The 20,196-nt window shown below is 41.1% G+C and overlaps 1 protein-coding gene across 1 annotated transcript in view; it reads right to left on the bottom strand.

The window, feature by feature from the left end:
- The window catches only part of STARD3NL (STARD3 N-terminal like), a 65,688-nt gene continuing 45,492 nt past the window's right edge, over positions 1-20,196 (bottom strand). The window contains exons 3-9 of the mRNA XM_061414018.1: positions 18,755-18,832; positions 16,072-16,149; positions 14,106-14,159; positions 13,885-14,002; positions 11,207-11,302; positions 4,634-4,709; positions 1-3,465 (exon numbers count right to left, since the gene is read on the bottom strand). Coding sequence (XP_061270002.1) covers positions 4,651-4,709; positions 11,207-11,302; positions 13,885-14,002; positions 14,106-14,159; positions 16,072-16,149; positions 18,755-18,832 — 483 coding nt within the window. The 3' untranslated portion in view covers positions 1-3,465; positions 4,634-4,650. The remainder of the gene's footprint in view (positions 3,466-4,633; positions 4,710-11,206; positions 11,303-13,884; positions 14,003-14,105; positions 14,160-16,071; positions 16,150-18,754; positions 18,833-20,196) is intronic.

Genomic DNA, 20,196 nt, shown 5'->3' with positions numbered 1-20,196 from the left:
TATATGCATGAATACATACTCTAATTTCCTGCTTCATACACAAAGGTAGTAAACAATATACATTATTCTGCACTTCTTTGCGTTTACACAGCATAGGGTTCTTTTATGTCAGTCTCTAGGGATACATAGAAAGCTGTGTGATATTTCACTGGTGAATATACAATAATTTACAAAATTCCCCCGTGATATATTATTGGCTTTTTTCCACTCTTTTGCTATTACAAAAAATGTTGAAATTATAACAGTGTTTTGTGTTATTTTGACTATGTGTATCGGGTCATTTTGACAGCAATGGCCAACTTTCCCAAGATGGTTGCTGTTATTCAGTTGCTCAGTTGTGTCCAACTCTTTGCAACCCCATGAACTGCAGCACCCCAAGCCCATCACTATATCCCTGAGCTTGTCAAACTCATGTCTATTGAGTCAGTGATGCCATCTCATCCTCTGTCGCCTGCTTCACCTCTTGCCCTTAATCTTTCCTGGCATCAGGGTTTTTTCCACCGGGTCAGTTCTTTGCATCAGGTGGCCAAAGTATTGGAGTTTCAGCTTCAACATCAGTCCTTCCAATGAATATTCAGGGTTGATTTCCCTTAGGATTGCCTGTGATGGACACAGCACCAACCCGTACCTATACCATAAGGTAGGTTAATGCCAGGAGAGTGATGTCATAGGACAGGATTTTGCTGATTTGTCAGGTGAAAAATATTTCATTTATCTCACTGTGGTTTTAATTTGCTTTTCTCTTCCTGTGAGTGAGAATAAGCATCTCTTCATATATTTAAAGTCAATTCAGATTTCCTTTCCTCTGCAGTATTTATTCATGTCCTTTGATCACTTTTTCTATTGAGTAATAATAGTAACACATATTATAACCATCCTCATTTATTCAAGTGTCTATTTCTATAGATACAGACAAAACAAAAAGTTCACTGCATGGTGCGTGGGTGAAAAAAATACGTGATTCGAAAATCCTTTTTGTGTATTAGGAAAAACATTGTCTCCTTTAAAATTGGGAAGGTGTTTTTTGTTTGTTTGCTTACAATCTGCTTCAGCTTCCGTGAAACCAGTTCTTTTGAAAACCAAATAGAAGTTCAGATCTCAAAACAAAAGAAGAGCAACCAGATACAAGAAAGAAGAAATCTAATTTAGTCTTCTTGGTTCTGAAGAATGTGATCAGGCATCCTTAGCCCAAATACCTGGCCATCCTCTTAGCAATCTGAAACTATTTCTGCATTGGGAGAGCATAGAAGGCAAGATGGAAAAACTGCAAATCACCGAAAGTTTTGTGTAGCTGATTTCCCTGCCGGGGCCCCAAGGACAGTGCTGGGTAGTTTCCAACTTCTCAGCAACTTCCTGCCTCTCTCGCCCTGGGCAGCCCTGGCCTGGGAGGTGCAGAAAAGGGAGGGCAGTGGGGGTGGGGAGACAACCTGAGTGGCAGCAGGAGGGTGCTGGTACGGTTGGTGGGGTTTCACCCACTCAGGTTTCAATTTTGTTCACGTGCTCTGTCAAGTGTGGTTGATTCGTGGAAAACGCTCAAAGTCAAACTGGCCTTGACTGGTTGGATCTTTGCAAAGTGTAGCTGGGGTGTCACAAAAAAATAACAGTTAAACCACAACCAACTTTGCTCACTTTCAAAGGGTCACAGCTAATGGAATAAAAGGTCCTTCTGCACAGTCTTGCGATTGTTATCACACATACTCTGGGCTGGGGGTTCAGGTTCCCCACTTTTATAGACAGAATTCATCCAATGAGCTCCTCTCAGGATGTCCAAATGCTGCACCTCAAGACCCTGAAGGAAAGGGCAGACAGGACTCCTTGGAACACAGGACTCCTTCCACCAACCACCTGTGCTCTTCCATGATCTGTGAGGCTGATATGTCTTGGTTTTATTTTCTCAGTGTAGACCCGGTGACAATGAGACCCAATCCCCGAACCCAGTGACATAGAAAGACTGCAGATGTGCTTTCTCCCTCACGAGAAACGAGATACAGAAGGCCCTGGGGTCACCTAGCTCTGCAACTGAGTATCATATATACTAGTCACCCAAGCCCTCCACAGGGACAAAATAACTTGAGAGTCAATCTGAGCAAGGCTTTCCAGATGGTAAATCAGATGACAGTGTGAAAGGTGAATAGCAGAGGGCTGCTCAGCAACATGAGCATGAAGAGCAGGTGGCCCCCCTCCCCACCCAGCAGGTCCAAGCAGGGGTCCAGGCCCTGCACTCCATCCGTCCGGCTCCAGAGGGAAGCAGGGCTCTACGGCTGAGGTCAAGGCTTCAGCTGTCACAGTCTGAACTTGCAGCACAGTCAAGTCACATCCTTCCTTCCTCTTGTCTTTTCTCTGAGAGCCAACATCTGGGGTCCCTGCCCTCCCAGGAGGACTGGCCACATCCTACTAGTCCACCCTGAGTGTAGGGGGAGAGCTCCTTCCTAGGTTAAAGTCACACACTGATGTCCGGCTCAGGCCCCGTTGTGATCGTGGTGTAGACGCGGGTCCACTCCTGGGACAGGACGTTCTCACTGTGATGACACCATTGAAGGCTGGAGGTTTTAGTCCACAGCCTGACCCTGGAGCTCCCCCTTTCTCCACATAAGGTGCTCCTTCTGGTGAGGCCCCAGGCTCCCAGGGAGCTCCAGCTGCACTTCTGTTCTTAAATGACATAATGAATAACGACAGGAAACTGACAGACATGCTGCTTCCCATGAAGCACTGTGTTGAATATTTCTTTTTAACAAAAACAGCTCACAATAGAATTGAGTTCATTTTGATTCAAGCTAACTAAACACAAGGGGAAATAATTTCATAGAAAGGGTTTAAAGAAGGGTATTCGGACTATTTTAGATCATTCTTCTAAGAGAAAGATTCTATCTCTGGTGAACTTCTACATGTATTCACAATCCCTCAGGTTCCCCTTTTGTAAGTCTAATACTTTAGGCCAAATACATAATGCAAACAGGAAAAATAAAACTAATCATTTTGATATGCTGGAGTTTATTACCTTTTAAAATTGTACAAACAGCGAATGTGCATGAGTTAAAAAACATAAGGGAAATGTAGGGAGTTAAAAAAGAAATACAAAAGAAATTCAAAACATGAGACAAAAAAATTCCATTCTGCAAATCAAAATAAAAAGATATTTTACATACTAAAAAAGTGTTATTCCAATATATTAAGAAGTCTTTTTGATTAGGAACATAGCACAAGACTTTCTGCAACTATTCATTGACAGGTCAGATCCCGTCTCACTGAACATAGGGTGGACCACGACATTTCTTACCAGCCACAGGCAGGTAACATAAATGGACGCGGGTATGGTACCATGTCTGTGAGGTATTACAATAAATAAATGCTTTACTAGCCGTTCAATAATGTCAGCAGTGGATGTCACCATTTCAACCTTCAATAGGGAGACCCCATCTCCAGTTCCTTTTTCTTTCTGGTGACTTTCAATGAAGGTTTTTCACACTTAGAAGAAGAGAGAACACAACAATATTTGAGATGCAGTGTAAAAAGGCAAAATGCTACACTTGAAAAACCATGGATGGGGCGACACAAGATCTTAAAGCCTTTTAGAAAAGGATCTACTATTCACATGCCCACGATTTTGTTGTATGTCTGAAGACTGTTGTAGGAAAAGGGCCCGAAGCACAGTGGATACCACTGATGCAGGCCCTTCAATACCAGGACTCTGGCTGCCTCTGCCGGCATATCTGACTCTATGCAAACCGCCCACCTTCTATGAATCAGTGCACTACTTTTTCCTGCTTTAAAATTTTATTTCATTATTTTTTATTGAGATATAATTGATAAATAACATTTTAAGTTATATCACATAATGACTCTATATTTGTATATATTTTGAAATGGTCACCACAATAAGTCTACAGAAGTTAACATCCTTCACTATACATAGTTAACAGATTATTTTTTTATCAGATGGAGTTTTAAGGTCTATTCTTTTCCTTCTGTGGTTAAATAATTAAGCAGAAATACAGCTTTTACAACTGACTGTTTATTCGCTCATATTTGTGAGGTTGAAATGTTTCCTTTGATGATTTGAAGGGACTGAACAATGTGCCCTGACCTGGAGGCACGTGGAGCCCGACTGCTGTGACTGGACCACACCTGTCATCGCAGAAGCTCCAACACACTCCAGAGACGACCGTCCTGTGCGGACCAGGGTGGATGCTGGTACAGACGGGGCGCCTGAGTCCTGGCCCTGCCCCTGCCAGCTGTGGGACCCTGGACCAGTCACTCACCCTCAGTCTTCCCTGCCAGTGGAGACAAGGGCAGTACTACCTCCCGGGACTGCTGCCCTTGGCGCCCTCAGAAGTTAGGGTTTGTCATTAAATCATGCCTGACATGGAGACACTCTGGCTACAATAAACAAAAATGAACTGTCATCCTTATTCAGAAATGTGGGACTCTTACGTAGTTTTCATCCTCTGCCAATTTATACCTAGAAAATGTTCAGAGATTTTACATAATAAAATGTGCCTGACAAATTCACGTAATTAGGAGAAATATAACTATAATCACTCTCACATTTTCTGACTTTAACTTTGAATCTACTTGAAGGAAGGCTCCATATTTAACTACTTCGCTATTAACAGTTTCATTTTCAAAGACTTACTTTAACAAAAGTCTTACTCATAGTTCTAAAAGTGGTTTTTCACTGTCCTGCTTTTCTTCAGCTTCATTTTCAGATCCTAGATGGTAGAGAAGGGGAAGGAGAAAAAGTACCACATTCAATTACAGTAACAAATGATTTCTTTAACATTTAATATATGTGCATAAAATTTTAAATGAGGGCTACATGTGTTTAATCCACAAGAGATCTGAGTTAATGAAACTGTAAAATAGTTTTACGTTATATCTTATAGAAGGAAAACCTTTCAATATCATTCACACTAATCTGTCCAATGGATTTCATGTATGTTCTCCTAAAAATATTCACATAGACCAAGAACTATTATCCACTGCTCCTCCTTGTCTGCTTCTTTGCTGAAACGCTTACCTGGTTTTCAAGTGAAAATCTCTTTGGTATAAATAACTTAATATACGTATTTGAAAAATGGCTGTATTCAGTGAGTGAGAGAGGGAGTCTAAAGTATGGGGCAAGCTGAAAGTCACCACTGTGTGCTGTTTCAGCAACCATAGTTACAACCATTCTGAGTCAGTGTTGCATGCTGCTGCTGCTGCTAAGTCACTTCAGTTGTGTCCGACTCTGTGTGACCCCAGAGACGGCAGCCCACCAGGCTCCCCCGTCCCTGGGATTCTCCAGGCAAGAACACTGGAGTGGGCTGCCATTTCCTTCTCCAATGCATGAAAGTGAAAAGTGAAAGTGAAGTTGCTCAGTCGTGTCTGACCCTCAGCGATTCCATGGACTGCAGCCTTCCAGGCTCCTCCGTCCATGGGATTTTCCAGGCAAGAGTACTGGAGTGGGGTGCCATTGCCTTCTCTTCTATTATTGTTTCTTTTAAGAACATACTTTATTTTTCAATTCTTATTTTTATTCATTTTTTGGCCACAACATGCAGGATGTGGGATCTTAGTTCCCCGACCAGGGACTGAATCCATGCCCTCTACATTGGAAGCATGGAGTCTTAACCACTGGATCAACAGGGAAGCCTCTACCTTCTAGTATTCTTGAATTTGACCCAGTCATTATTCTGGGATGATATCCTTAGGATATATCCTTGAGGAAATAACACTTTTTTCCATTATGAGACTTTCCCCCTAAAAATGAGAAGAAAAATCTAATGTCTGAGTGTAGAAAAATATTATATTATTATATTTCATGGAAATATAATTCTATAGTACATAACAACATGGGAAATGTATATGCAATAAAAGTAAAAGCAAATATATAACAAGAAATACAGTATAAGATCATATTTGATAAAAACTTATAACTTTATATACTAGCATGAATCAGTAAGACTAGGAAAAAAAAAACCAGGTGACTTATGTACATTTCTGGATATTCCAAAATTTCTACAGTAAACTTAAAGTGACTTTATAACTTTTTAAAAAGGATATAAATAATATAGACAGTATAGCCAACACACATTACGTAAATTACAAACACAAAGTAGAAAGAAACAAACTGTCAATACTAATGTTGCTGAATAGTCTGAAGGACAGTTATCTTCTACTTCTGTTCTTTTCACATTTTTATAGCAATTACACATTCCTCTCATACTTAGGGAAGGGAACTAAAGACGGTGGTGAGGAGATGAAGGGAGCAGGCTAGGATGTTACCTACTAACCTACAAGAGCAGCCTACCTCACTGTCACTTTACTCTTATCACATAATACAGTTCAAAAAGGACACTTTCACCAGGAGGGAAATTGGGGGGCAGGATAAATCGGGAAAGTGGGACTGACACAGACACAATACTATATACAAAATAGATAACTTATAAGGACCTACTATATAGCACCCAGAACTCTACTCAATACTCTATAATGACCTATAAGGGAAAAGAATCTTTAAAAGAGTGGATATTACATATGTGTATAATTGATGCACTTTGCTATGCAACTGAAACTAACACCACATTGTAAATCAACTATATTCCAGTAATTTTATTTTTTTTTTAAAAAAGGGCACTTTTTGGAGAATGTCTGCCTGGATTATAGCCAAGAACGAATCTGGCACAGAAGAATGAACCCCCAAAGAAGCTTAAGAAAAGTCTGTGTCCCACACCTAAACCTCACAAATGTCATATCGTTCAGATTAGGTTTGTGGTAAAACAAATACATAAAGATACAGTGGCAGGAAGGCTTCACTTCCCAGCTTATTACACTGCCGGAAATCTTAGAGACTCCAGGGTGGTTTAACTGCCATCTCGCTTGCAAGGAGTCTAAGGAAGCTGATCACATGGAGTCTTCCTGTTTCCGGGCTCATTTTCCACCTGTGAGGGTAACGGCATTCAAGCCACAATAAACTGACATGCTTTAGAACTATTGGGAAGTCCTGCTGCTGCTGCTGCTGCTGCTGCTAAGTCACTTCAGTCATGTTCGACTCTGTGTGACCCCATAAACAGCAGCCCATCAGGCTCCACCGTCCCTGGGATTCTCCAGGCAAGAACACTGGAGTGGGTTGCCATTTCCTTTTCCAATGTATGAAAGTGAAAAGTGAAAGTGAAGTCGCTCAGTCTTGTCCGACTCTTAGCGACCCCACGGACTGCAGCCTACCAGGCTCCTCTGTCCATGGGATTTTCCAGGCAAGAGTACTGGAGTGGGGTACCATTGCCTTCTCCGTTGGGAAGTCCTAAATAAAGTCAAATTTTTAAAACACAATAATACATATGCTTTCCCTAATCTCAAAGTGAAAGCTACTAAGGTGTTCTGGCTATTGTCAAAGAAGGAGTTCAACCAGTCTTCTCCGAAAAGGAACTATAAAAACTAATGAACCAAACAGCAAATTCAGTGCTAGGGAGGAAACCTAAGTTTCAAGCAACTTTGTGAGAAGTGCTTGAAAAACTGCAGAACTGAGATAACAATATTGTTCCTCCACCTCCCATCACTCAGCTTCATGGTATGAAGGTTCTTCCACGTATGGCAGGCTGTAAGGACTGGCAGCAGATTTACACATTTGAAGGAGCTCCTTTCATTTGAGGTGAGGAGTAATGCAGTGGTGCAACAGTTATGTGTGAGCATAAGGCCCAGAGTCTTTGCTGGTTTGAGGTGATGGTCAAGGCTGCAGCGAGCATATGCTTGCCTGAAGCTGGGTACAAACTCAACGGAAACCCAAGAGAACCTGTGCTAGACCAGGCGACTTTGAGGCTGTAAACATGTGCAGAGGAGATGCAAAAATATTCAGCAAAAAGCACAAGCAGAAGAAGACTCGAAAAGACCTGAAACTCAAATGTGCTATCCAATACACACAAATGGCCATCTGCCCGAGGATGCAAGTCTTAACCAAGGTGACTGATCACAAAACCTGTCCAATCACTGGTTAGCACTATACTGTGTGGACACAAGGGCAACTCCTAAGAACTCGGGCTTAAAAATGAAAGAATTTATAACAACTAAGAAGACACATCTGCAGCCACACCACAGGCGACATAATTTCATAGGCAGCCCACCGGCTGCTGCTGCTGCTGCTAAGTTGCTTCAATCGTGTCCGACTCTGTGTGACCCCATAGACAGCAGCCCACCAGGCTTCCTCGTCCCTGGGATTCTCCAGGCAAGAATACTGGAGTGGGTTGCCATTTCCTTCTCTACCGCACCAGCATGGATGGTGCTAAACAAGTCTAGATGGAGGCACTGAAAATTTAATTTTGGCGTCAAATTAAATTTTCAGTGCCTCCATCTAGACTTGTTTAGCACAGATGACAGGATGCAACTGAGTTATTCTTTAAGTCAACCATTCAATGATTCAGGATGTGACAAATTACCTTTTATCCAACATCACAACTGGTTCATTTAAATTATCTGAGCACATAAGAACTTCAACCTGACCATCTGAGAGAGAACTGGGCTTCCTCCTTCTTTCAACTTAATACATAGGCAAACAGGATACGGCTAAAGCAGCAAGGAAATCTGCAAAAAAACCACCTTATATCCTTTAAAATACATCCACTAAAATGTGCTAATTTTCCAAGGCTCTGTGACTCTAAAATTCAAGCCATTCCTTTACAAGGAAAAATGCTAACATTTAAATTTCTGGTGCCTCCAATTTCTTTCTTCCTCTATTTATTCCTTCAAAAGTTCTAAGTTTACTATGTACCAGGCACTCAACTTGGTACTAGAGAAAGACAGACAACAGGCAAGGCAGGCCCCAGCTGTACTCTTAATGACTAGGGGCCAATCAGCAGGGTACTAGGATAAAAAGCTTATAACTTCTGCTGCTGAAAACCATTTAATATTTGTCCACTGACCTAACAAGAAAGTTTTAGAGTAAAATCTTTTCTGGGCACATTAATTCCAAGAATAGTTTTTAATCTTAATTCTTTCCTAAACTGAACACAGACAATGAAAATACACAGTAAAGTAAGTAACCTTGAACACTCCTCTGCCCACTACTAATCTGGTCTTTGTCTTAAACAATGCAGCCACCCAGTGGAATGCTTACAGTGTTGTTTTTGTTTAGCTTTATAATTCTATGATGTGGTAATGCTTTCAAATGCCACTAGGGGGTGGTAAAAGTCAAAGGAGGAAGCCCATGGCTTGCTTGATGAAAAATGCCTGAGGAGGTATTCCTCACATTATTATCCTGCTGTTCTGAACTTCTGATTTAAAAAAAAAGTACACATAGGTGCTGAGAAATTCTATTAGTCTCAGGAAAAAGGTACACAAAAAGATGAACTATAATGTAAACTTCAAAAAAAAAAAAATGATTGAGTCCTCTGACATACAAAAATCTCAAGGAAATCATCCTTATAATGAGGTAATGAAAAGTTTAATACTCATCCTAGTGTCTGTTGACTGAGAAATAGCTTTTCTGCCCAATCATATCTTTATTTCATCTGACTCTATGATTTTGTTGTTGTTGTTTTTTAAGATTTACTTATTTTTTAGCTGGGCTGGGTCTTTGTTGCTACCGGCAGGCTTTACTGTTTGTTGCGGTACACGGGCTTCTCATCGCAGTGTCTGCTCTTGTTTCAGAGTGCAGGCTCTAGGTGCACGGGCTTCAGTAGCTGCAATGCATGGGCTCAGCAGTTGCAGCTCCCGGGTTTTAGAGCTTAGTAGTTGTGGCACATGGGCTTAGTTGCTCTGTGGCATGTTGGATCTTCCTGGACCAGGGACCAAACCAGTGTCCCTTGCATTGAAAGGCAGATTCTTAATCACTGCACCAAGGGAAGCCCTATGATTTTCTTTTATATTGCTTTTAAATTCAACACCAATAGTCCAGAGTATCAAGTTACTTCAAGTTCCCCTGACTCCCTATGTCACAATAAGATGTCTTTGATCTTCACATGGCTCTTTCTGCCTGGAGTTTGTTTTACTCTATTGTGTGTGTGTGTGTGTGTGTGCGCGTGTGTTTAAAATATTTACTATGTGTAGTGTGAGAATAAAATAATGTAGTCTCTAACTCAAGTTTACATCCTAATAACAGAAACAGGCCAAGTCACTGCCAAAGTCAGCACAGTCAACCCAGGATGACAGTGCTGTGGAAGGGATCTTACGAACATGAGGCAAAAGATGCCCTACCTACGACTGATGGGGTCAGGGGGCATGGTGGGGGTCGGGTTAGGAAGAAGGCTTCTCAACATCTGAGTGAACACTGGGACCACAGAGGTATGTCAAGGATAGAACAAGCAAGATGCACAATGGCTTGGGGGCTCTGATGTATTTTCAGAAATCTAAGACTGGCACCCAGGAGCCTAATCAGAGGAGAGTGTGGACCATGGTGGGTAGACATACAGGTGCTTTCTGCCAGGCTTAGGATCCAATCACTTTCTTAATCTTTTATGTCACTGAAGGCTTTTAGGCAAGGGAATAATAACATGGTCAACTTAGCTAATATTGAAAAAAATATAAAATTTGCATATATTAGCTGTGATCATAGATGCTAGTCCTGGAGCTGGGGTTCAAGTCCAAGCTCCACTCTCTTACTCCTTGTGTAATATTGGATGAACTATCTCACCTCTCTGTGCCTCAACTTGCTGATCTCTAAAACAGGGATAATGAGACTTTAACCTTAGAGAGGTTATGAGGAACCCTTAGAACAATGCAGTCATTCTATCTAACATGGTATTATGGTGGCTGCTTGGGAGAAGGCAACTGAGGAGGAGGCTGTTGCAGAAACAGAAGTGATGACAATTTAAATGAAATCAAGGAGGTAGCAACAAAGAGGTTCAAAATGGCATGGTAAACGATGGGCTGGGAGCCATAGGAAAAGGGCGGAGTCCCCAGTGAGGCTCTGGTTTCTCACATGGGCAAAGGGGTGGGTGGTGCTCTCAGACATGGGGGATTCTGGAGGAAGGTCAATCAGGGGGTGACAGATAACACAGAGCATCAAGACTCTCCCCGTCCACATATCGGTGTGTAAGACCCTCTATCATATTTATTTTTGCATCTCTGCATCTCATTATGGGTTGCACATCAAGACCACATCTTATTTATATTCACACCCTAAATGTCTGGTATGTTAAATGTTTGCTAAGCATATTGAGAAGTACAGGGGGTTAGGTGAGGGGGGAAAGCTTTTGAATGATAGACAAAAACATAAATGATAAATCAAATTTTCTACCTGCTTCAGATTCAGGAGGAGAATAAAACTGACCATCAGAAAGACCCCCAGGAATCAGCGCCGCCCTCTCCGAGGCATCCTGAACTATCAAGAGTCCTGGAAGAGAAGAAATTCAGATGCTGGGAATGATGCCACTGTTTTGGTAGTTTTGTGGCCAGGTTAACCAAAATAAAAGTGTTATTATTACATTTTTAAAACTCTTAGTAGGAAAGAGTACTTTGAAAAATCTTTCAACCGAAAACTAAGTGTTAATAGAATCTTCCCATCTGGAAATACCTACTTTCCTATAGAAATCAACAACATCAAAACCAAAGCACAAAGCCAAACAAAAAAAAAGAACTCATGAGGTTGTACAAATGGCCTCTCTACATCTGGTTAGAGAAATGCCAGCATAAAAGCAAAAAAACACTAGCAGAGAGGCTGTCGACAATGCATTCTTCTGGCTGAAGCTGAGTTACACCGAGATAAAGCTGGAGGAAGCACCAGACCAAACAGTAGGTGCCAGGTGTGCATGTAATGTTGGTGACAGTGAAAATAAATGGTATTTTCAATGTTTTCACTAATTATGTGCTTTGCTTTATTAGCGACTTTAGTTTAATCACATAGGCATGCAAGCCTCAGTCACACGAACAGCTGAAGTACTTTCATTAAAGTTCAGTTTGATGTTTATATACAACTTAAACAATTTTTATTTTTTTACTTTTGGTCAGGCCTGGCAGCACAAGGGATCTTAGTTCCCTAACCAGGGTCTGAACCCACACTCCCTGTAGTGGAAGCCCAGAGTCCCAACCACTGAACTACCATGGAATTCTTTTTACCAAGTGGCTTCATTTAGCTTTACTTGTTCCTTTTCCACAATACAGTCTCATACAAGAAGAGAAGGCACAGGATAGAAGATGGATCTTAGTCTGATTAATGTGTTTTAAAATCTATTCCTGAACGATAATTCTTTTCTCATTGATTTCATCTTTGTATATGAACTTTTGAAAAATAAAACCACTTACAAGGTTATTTTTCCTTCTACTATATCTTGAGGTTATAATCATGTTTAACTTTCTGTAAGACACAATAAATTTTTTTTTTTTGCCTATTAGGTGGGGCAAATCCAGCCAGATGACTGAGAGAACATAAAAATAGCAAGTTTTACAACTGTCTGAGTCTCTGCTTTGAACTTTGATTATATGTGTCTGAGGGGACAGGTGGAATGTGTATGCTTCCACTAAGGCCATCATGCAGAGAAGAATTCCCGTCTAAAGTTCAATCATTTGGATTTCCAGTGAACATGCTGTGATGCTCAAAGCCACACAAGGAGATGATAACAACTTTAACAGGATTCATGACCACACATTGCCAGCTCTCACCCTCTACTCAGAGGAGGATGGAAAGCCTGAGACAGGTGAACATTTCTCTGGCTGGCTAACTTCCTCCTCTCCTTTCCATCTCCATCAGCAACCCATCAACAGTCCCCTTTCAGGCAGTTATTCACATGGCAGCCCAAAGGCACCATCTGTGGGATGGACAGTGATAGGAGACTCTGGAGAATCAAGAACTTCTATGTAGAACTGCTACCTTGGCATGAAATGCTCCGCGACCTCTAGCTATTATCAATAGGGAGAAAAGGTCAACCTGTCTAAGGAGAAGGAGGCGTTGGCTACTGCTATTGCTGCTGGAATGTCTTTTTCACCAGTATTCACACTTCCTTCCAGGGAAGTCTGCCCTAACAGCTGGAGCAAGGGGCCACATCCTGTCCCTGTCCCTTCATCCAACTCTTCCCGCAGTGTCTCCTGCAGCCTGCGGGGTGGAGACCCCAGATCTGCCTGACTCCACCCACAGCTCCACGCAAAGCCAGATCTCAGAACCCTCCTACACTTTTGGTGGGAATGTAAATTGTCCCAGCCACAATGGAGAACAGTATGGAGTATAAAAACTAAAAATAAAGCTACCATGTGGTCCAGCAATCCCACTCCTGGGCATGTATCTGGAGAACACCATAGTTCAAAAAGATACATGCACCCCAGTGTTCACTGCAGCACTATTTACAATAGCCAGGACATAGAAGCAACTAAATGTCCACTGACAGATGAATGAATAAAGAAGAATGGTACATATATACAATGAAATATTACTCAGCCTTAAAAGAAGTATGAAATAATGCCATTTGCTGCAACATGGCTGGACCCAGGGATCATCATACTAAGTGAAACAAGTTAGACCAAGATAAATATGATAATTACTTATACATGGAATCTAAAAATCGATACAAATGAACTCATTAACAAAACAGAAATGGACTCATAGGCTTAGAAAACAAATTTATGGTTACCAAAAGGGAAAGGTGGGAGAGGAAGGGATGAATTAGGAGGTAATCCCAATTACATATATACACTAATATATATAAGAGAAATCATCAACAAGGACCTACTGTAGAGCATAGGGAACTCTATTTAATACTCTGTAATATCCTGTATAGGAAAAGAATCTGGAAAGAAATAAATATATGTATATGAACAACTAAATCACTTTGTTATACATGTGAAACTAACAAACACTGTAAATCAACTATACTCCAGTGTAAAATAAAAATTAAAAAACAACAACAAAAAAGCCAGAACTCTGCAGCCCCTCCCCCCTACCTGGGGGGAGGTAAACTCAGGAGGTAAACTCGGAGAGAAACTTACTGTTTTCTTCTTCTGCCTCTTGTGGTAACACTTTGAAGTCCAGGAACCATGTCTCGATCCAGGCAAGGATGAAGGAAATGATGGGCAGCACATAGCCAAAAGCCCCTTGTGAGAAAAGCTGGAAGAACAGATGTGACCAGGAGAGACAAACAGTTACTATGAGCTCATTCTAGAGAACAAGACATCAGTACAGTCACAGCACAAAAAGCGGAAAGCCATACCTTTGAGAGGATCACTTTTGCTAATAAAAAGGCACTGGTCACTGCTGTTGTCAACTGAAAGACACATAATCCAGCAACATTCAAATTAGATATGTGACACTGTAAAGGCATTGCTGTCATGCAGGAGAACCATCTGAGCCAGAAACAGGTAACGCTTGAAAAGGCCCTGGCACGCCTGGCTTCCTCCCATGTCACTTTTCCTCTGTCCCCTAAACCAGATGGGGGCAAAGAGGGCTTCCACATGGCACGGATGCCCTACATGGCAGCTTGAGGTTTCCCTTCACCCACAGGCTGGTGTGTTGGGAAACTTAATTTTGTCCACTGGAGGGTACAACATATAAAGATGCTATCTGCATAGAAGGGACCAGTGAAAGCGAGGCAGGGCTCCCCCAGGGCTCAGGAAGGCCAGAGATTATTCCCACAGGACCTGGACCTTGTGTCTTCATCCTCTAACTAATACATGCAGCAATAAGAAACCTAACCAACGTGAATGCCAACAGGAGTCTTGACTGACAAAATGGAGATCAAGAAATACCAGGTGTCATGCTTGGTCACTATTAACAAAGTTGCAGAGTCAGTTTTGTTAGCAAAACACAACATACACACACACACACGCATGCACATATACACGTTAATACATACACACACAGATACGCCAGCATTGGAAGAGGAGGCATCTTACATTATGATACTAATTAATTTTACGGGCTGACACTAAGTACTTTTCAGGAACCAGCTGACTCCTTCCAGCTGCCTGGTCCCCTCTCTGTAAACATTTTTAGAAACAAGAATCAACAACAATAAAATGGATGTGCTTGAAGTGACTCTTTGATAATTTCAAGCTAGAGATTAAAGAAGGTTTCTTAAAACTCAGTGCATAGTCAACTACTTTCTGAAACAAACATTGAGACAGATTTTCTGAAAGATACCAGTGCACATCATGGAAACTGAACAGAATGTCCCAAATTGGGATGGCTGGAGAAAATGGACAAGCAACAACCATCACAGCTGTTTGGGATCAGCAACAGCATACATTCAGGAAAGGGAGCTGAGTCTGACTGAAACTGATGGCCTCCATCCATGCAATGTGAGCTTGGGGTTCGATGGATGGTTTGACAGCAGCCCAGGGTTCTGTGGATGCTCAGAAGAGATGGTCCAGGCAGACAAGGCACATGGTGGATGCCCTCTTAGGACAGCACACAACTCTATGCCCAGCTGGACAAGCCCGTGCCAGGTCCACACAGACCAAGGTCCCACGCAGTTTAGTCCTGCCCAAGTCTTCCAGTCTGAGGAGCTTCCCCCATATACCTGCTTTGTTTAGAGCTCTCAACAAGGTGACTGTTCAGAGGTCCATGGAAATGGCGAAAATAATTCAGGCAGACTTGCTTATAATTCTTCTTTCAACCAATGAATATTTATTGAGAAGAGCTTGTGCCAAAGCTCTGGGCTGGATGCCAGGAAATGGAGGTGAGTAAAAGATGCCACTGCCTTCAAGAAATCTGAAGGCAGCAATAAAAGGGAACTTTTACCTTTAAGACTGGAGGGAGGCGGGTAACACAGGGAGGAAGGCAAGGATCAAAATCAGCAGAGACCAAATGGTGAAAAATCACCAAGAAGTTTCAACCCAAGAGGAAATGGTCCAAACTGCTTTGAGACAGAGGGACTGAACTCATTTCTCATTTGCAAAATGAGGTAGAGGGTGGGCTGGTGCTTGGACCACAATCACTGCTAGGCCCCTGAAATCCTCATTTGTCTCAGTTTCTATAGCAATAAAGATAGTTACTCATCACCTCTGGAGAGAAGCCCTGGAGAACGAAACCTACTGAGGTGTGAAGGACAGGGATTCAGGAGAAGCCAGGGGGGATTCAACTCAGATGGAAGCCACATGTACCCCCAGCTCAGCCCTCTTGTGAGCAGGCCTTGGCCACCAGCGCTGGAGGGGGGACCACTCACCAGGCATACTCACCGCTATGGCCCACCAATGGCGCAGTCTGCACACTGCATATGCAAGTATTAACACTTTAAATCGAAAAACTGCCAAAAGCTATATTAAAAAAAAAAAAAGACAAGTTTTCAGGAATATAGACAAAGGTATACATTAAGTTTTATGAAGAACCCACCGAAGTGTTTTCATTATTCTGATTTAGTTGAAAACTGTCACAAACGGGTACTGGTCTATAGACCAGTTTGGGATCTCTGCTCTAGAATTTGTGGAATATCGCGTAGACAGGGACTCGAATTAACTTCCCATTATCAACAAAAGAATATATAGTGAGGGGTTTCTTTTATCTTTCTATTTGAGTCCAATAGATTCTGATATCATTTTAAGGTTGGAGACAATGTTTTGAAAGTCGACTCCAAGCACCTTTCCACTCACTTTTGATACTGGATTGTTAGTGAAGTCCTCTGGAAAGCTCTGAGTTACTGGGGTGTTGCTAGAGTTCTGCAATCCCAGGAGCTGCCCTCTGATTGTTCATCATGGTTTAGGGACTTTTGTGAAACGCTTTATGTGTATCACTGTCCCACATAATCCCCAACCCCAGCAATTCCATGAGTCAGCAACTATTATGATGGATACAGAAACTGTCCAAGGCCACACAGTCTTAGGAGGAAGCCAGGATTGAACCCAGGTAGCCTGATTTCAAAGACCAGGCTCCTAGCCACTATTCCAATTGTCTTAGTAATTCTCATTTACTAAGGAATAAACATAGAATAAAATTGTACCTATTTTACTTGAAAAATATGCTTATTCTGAGTAGTAAGAAGTCAGGTAGGTGGCTCTTGAGTAATGCCTCAGGGTAGGGGTCTGCCAACTGTTCCTTACTAATCAAAACTGCTGAAGGGCTGGAAGCTGACTACTTCATTGCTATCAATGACTGTGTGACCTCACTCAAGACCCTTTCATGTAAATGAAGTTTGCAGCTATATTTGTTTTAATTTGCAGCTTTCATTAAAAATGGGTTTACCAGTAATATGCTCATCATTTAGTTTATTTATCCTACTCCTATCTCTGCATTCTGGACTTGGCAAAAGCATAAATCTTTATTCCTTTATCTCAGTCTCCCAGATCCCAGGGTTTCCTGGAGGCTGCGTCCATTTCCAAGGCCAGGCGTGACAGTCTTTCCAAGCTGAGCTAATAGGTCCCACCTAATTGTCCAATATCATTAACTCTCTAAGCAGAGTTCAGACAACCCTTGGAGATCTGGCCAGAGGATTAACTTGGTTTCCTAAGAATTCCTGGCTCAGACTACTTAAGACAAATTCATCAGAGGAATAAAAGGAAAGAGAGAAGTCAATTTTGTTATTAAATGTCAATAGCTTTACAGAAAAAAATTATCAAGAGATTTAGGATCTAACATGCTCTGCCACAAGTTCAGTGATGTGGGGTAGGTCAAGACACTGACCCATGAGACTCAATGTCTTCCTCTGGAAAATCAGATTAAATTATATCAGTGGTTTTCCAAATACTCTGTGGCAGCCAAACACTTTTTCAAAACAATCTTACTGGAACACTAGCATACTGTACAGATGAAAATGGAATCTACTCAGATTGCAAGGGGGTGATGACAAGGAACCTGGATCTCTATTTACTGAGAATCCCATCTCTTTCCTGCTACACACTTCAGCAGGGTAACTCAGAAAAACAAAACAAAGCTAGACTTTTTAGAGCAGTTCAAAAGCCACTAGAAAATATAACCATTAATATTCTCAACCAAAACTAATGATGATGATAACAATGATTGGAGGTAAATCTCTGAGCTTCTGAGACACCTTTCACTGGGCTAAGTGTTTTCTGGGTATTATTTTATTTATGTTTCAGAACTGTGATGATTTCATTTCACATAGGAGCAAACTAAAGTTTAGACTTAATATATACAAAGATATACAATTAGTGACTGTGAATAAAACCCAGGTTTTGCTGACTGTAAGGGTCTTAATCATTGTGCACACAGCTTCTCAGGATAGTGAATAAAGTAGTTAAAGTGAATTTGGGGGAATTTTTAATGAATCTTAGTTGCCTATACTGTGTAACACAATGCTGAGACCTGACTTATTCACACTATCACCTGTAAAAAGATACCATGGAGATCTATCAAACCCATTCAAAGTCACAGTGTATCCTAGAAAGATACTGCAAATATTCCTTTGAATAAAATGAACACCTCATCTACAGATAACTGCATCTATACAATTTTACAACTGACTAATGTTGCCCAAGATTGTCACTATATCAGTTTTCTCAAAAACTCCTATTATGGAAAAATGAAACAGAATTATTATTAAAAAATACTCTCAGAAATCTACCACAAGACAGAAAAGGAATGGAATTTTCACTGTGCTATTATATAAACAGGTAAATTTTCCTTTTTAGCACCTGCTGATGGCTTCTATCTCAGCTACTTTTGAAAGAATAAAGGAAAATCTGAAAAGCTTCTTCTTCTGTGCTCCCTTATTTTTCATTAATCTTTTCTTTCCTTGAAATGACCAGAGAGAGCACTGAATGGTCCAGGGATAAAAGTAAAGGAAAGATAATGTTTAAAAGAGGAAAAAAGAATTGCATAGACAGGTCTACTGAGAGGAAATTTGCCTTTTGGTTAGTTTCATCATGTCCGAAATATACAACAGAGAATATACAACAGAATACTTACAAATATATCAAAATAAGAAGAGTAGTAGTCATACTGCACCACCTCTTTCTCTAACGTGTTCTCAATACCTCCATTCACCTGGGAAGGACAGGAAGAGATGAAAATGAGAGTGTTATGTGCGAATATAAAACAGGAGAACATACAAGTAAGGTTTTACAAACACTTTTCTATCTTCTTCAGAAGACAGAGAACAACAACCAGAAATTTTAAAACATGTAAGAACCCTCATATTTCGAACAGAAAAATGGTGAAGGGCATTTCCCACTTCAACTCTGAATTCAACAAATAGATAATGGTGAACAATGCTTTGTTATAGCTTATATTTTGGCACAATAAAATGTTAAACATGATTTTTTTCTCTTATAAGAGAATGTCTTCAATCATACAAACGTATTTTTATGGAAGACAATTAACATTTATCCAGGGTTCCCCTCACTTTCTGATCACTCTTCACTATTTTAAGTCTTGGAAGGCCAAGCTGTCCCTTAATCACTTAGCAAACATCCATGACAACAGTTATCATGACACAGAACAGAAATGTAAAAAATATCCCTGGTTGCTCCTATTTGCTCCTAGCATCTTAAAATTCTGCACTCTTGAATGGATAACAGAATGAAGGCTAAGCTAGACCTACAATCATATGACAGTTATAGTAGATGATGTAAAGTAAACGTATTATGATAAATTTTCTGTCCTCTCCCAATTCTATCAAGATGAATTTTAAATAATCAAGTTTAAAATTCTGCATATCAAACTACAAAGAATACTACTTTTTTTTTTTAAAGTAGTATTCTTTAAAAAAAAAAAAATCAGAAAGGAACATATGTCTGATAGCTAGGAAAGGGCCTAAGCAGACCCTCTATAACTGAGGACCCGTGAATTAGCTGATAATAGGGAACATGATGTACAATAGCAAATTCAAGTTTCCAATCTGTAGTACAGACACTGTTGGTCTTGACAAACCAGTGCAGTTGTCTGAGGACAAATTAGAGGACAATTAACCAGAGATCTGGGTAAAAGAAAAAAGGGGAAAAAGTCAGTAAGGAATACCTTTGTACGATTTACTAGTGTGTGTGTGTGTGTGTGTGTGTGTGTGTGTGTGTGTGTGTGTGAAAGTTGCTCAGTTGTGTCCGACTCTGCAACCCCATAGACTGTAGCCCACCAGGCTCCTCTGTCCATAGGGATTCTCCAGGCAAGAATACTGGAGTGGGTTGCCATGCTCTCCTCCAAGGAATCTTCCCAACCCAAGGATCGAACCCAGGTCTCCTGCATTGCAGGTAGATTCTTTACCATCTGAGCCAACAGTGAAGCCCAAGAATACTGGACTGGGTAGCCTATCCCTTCTCCAGCAGATCTTCTCAACCCAGGAATTGAACAGGGGTCTCCTGCACTGCAGGTGATTTCTTTACCAGCTGAGCTACCAGGGATTTACTACGATTTAC

The sequence above is a fragment of the Bos javanicus genome, chromosome 4, assembly GCF_032452875.1.
Source record: "Bos javanicus breed banteng chromosome 4, ARS-OSU_banteng_1.0, whole genome shotgun sequence".
In the NCBI taxonomy this organism is placed as follows: domain Eukaryota; kingdom Metazoa; phylum Chordata; class Mammalia; order Artiodactyla; family Bovidae; genus Bos; species Bos javanicus.
Note: the sequence above shows the minus strand (reverse complement) of the source record. Positions and strands in the feature narration are given on the sequence as shown.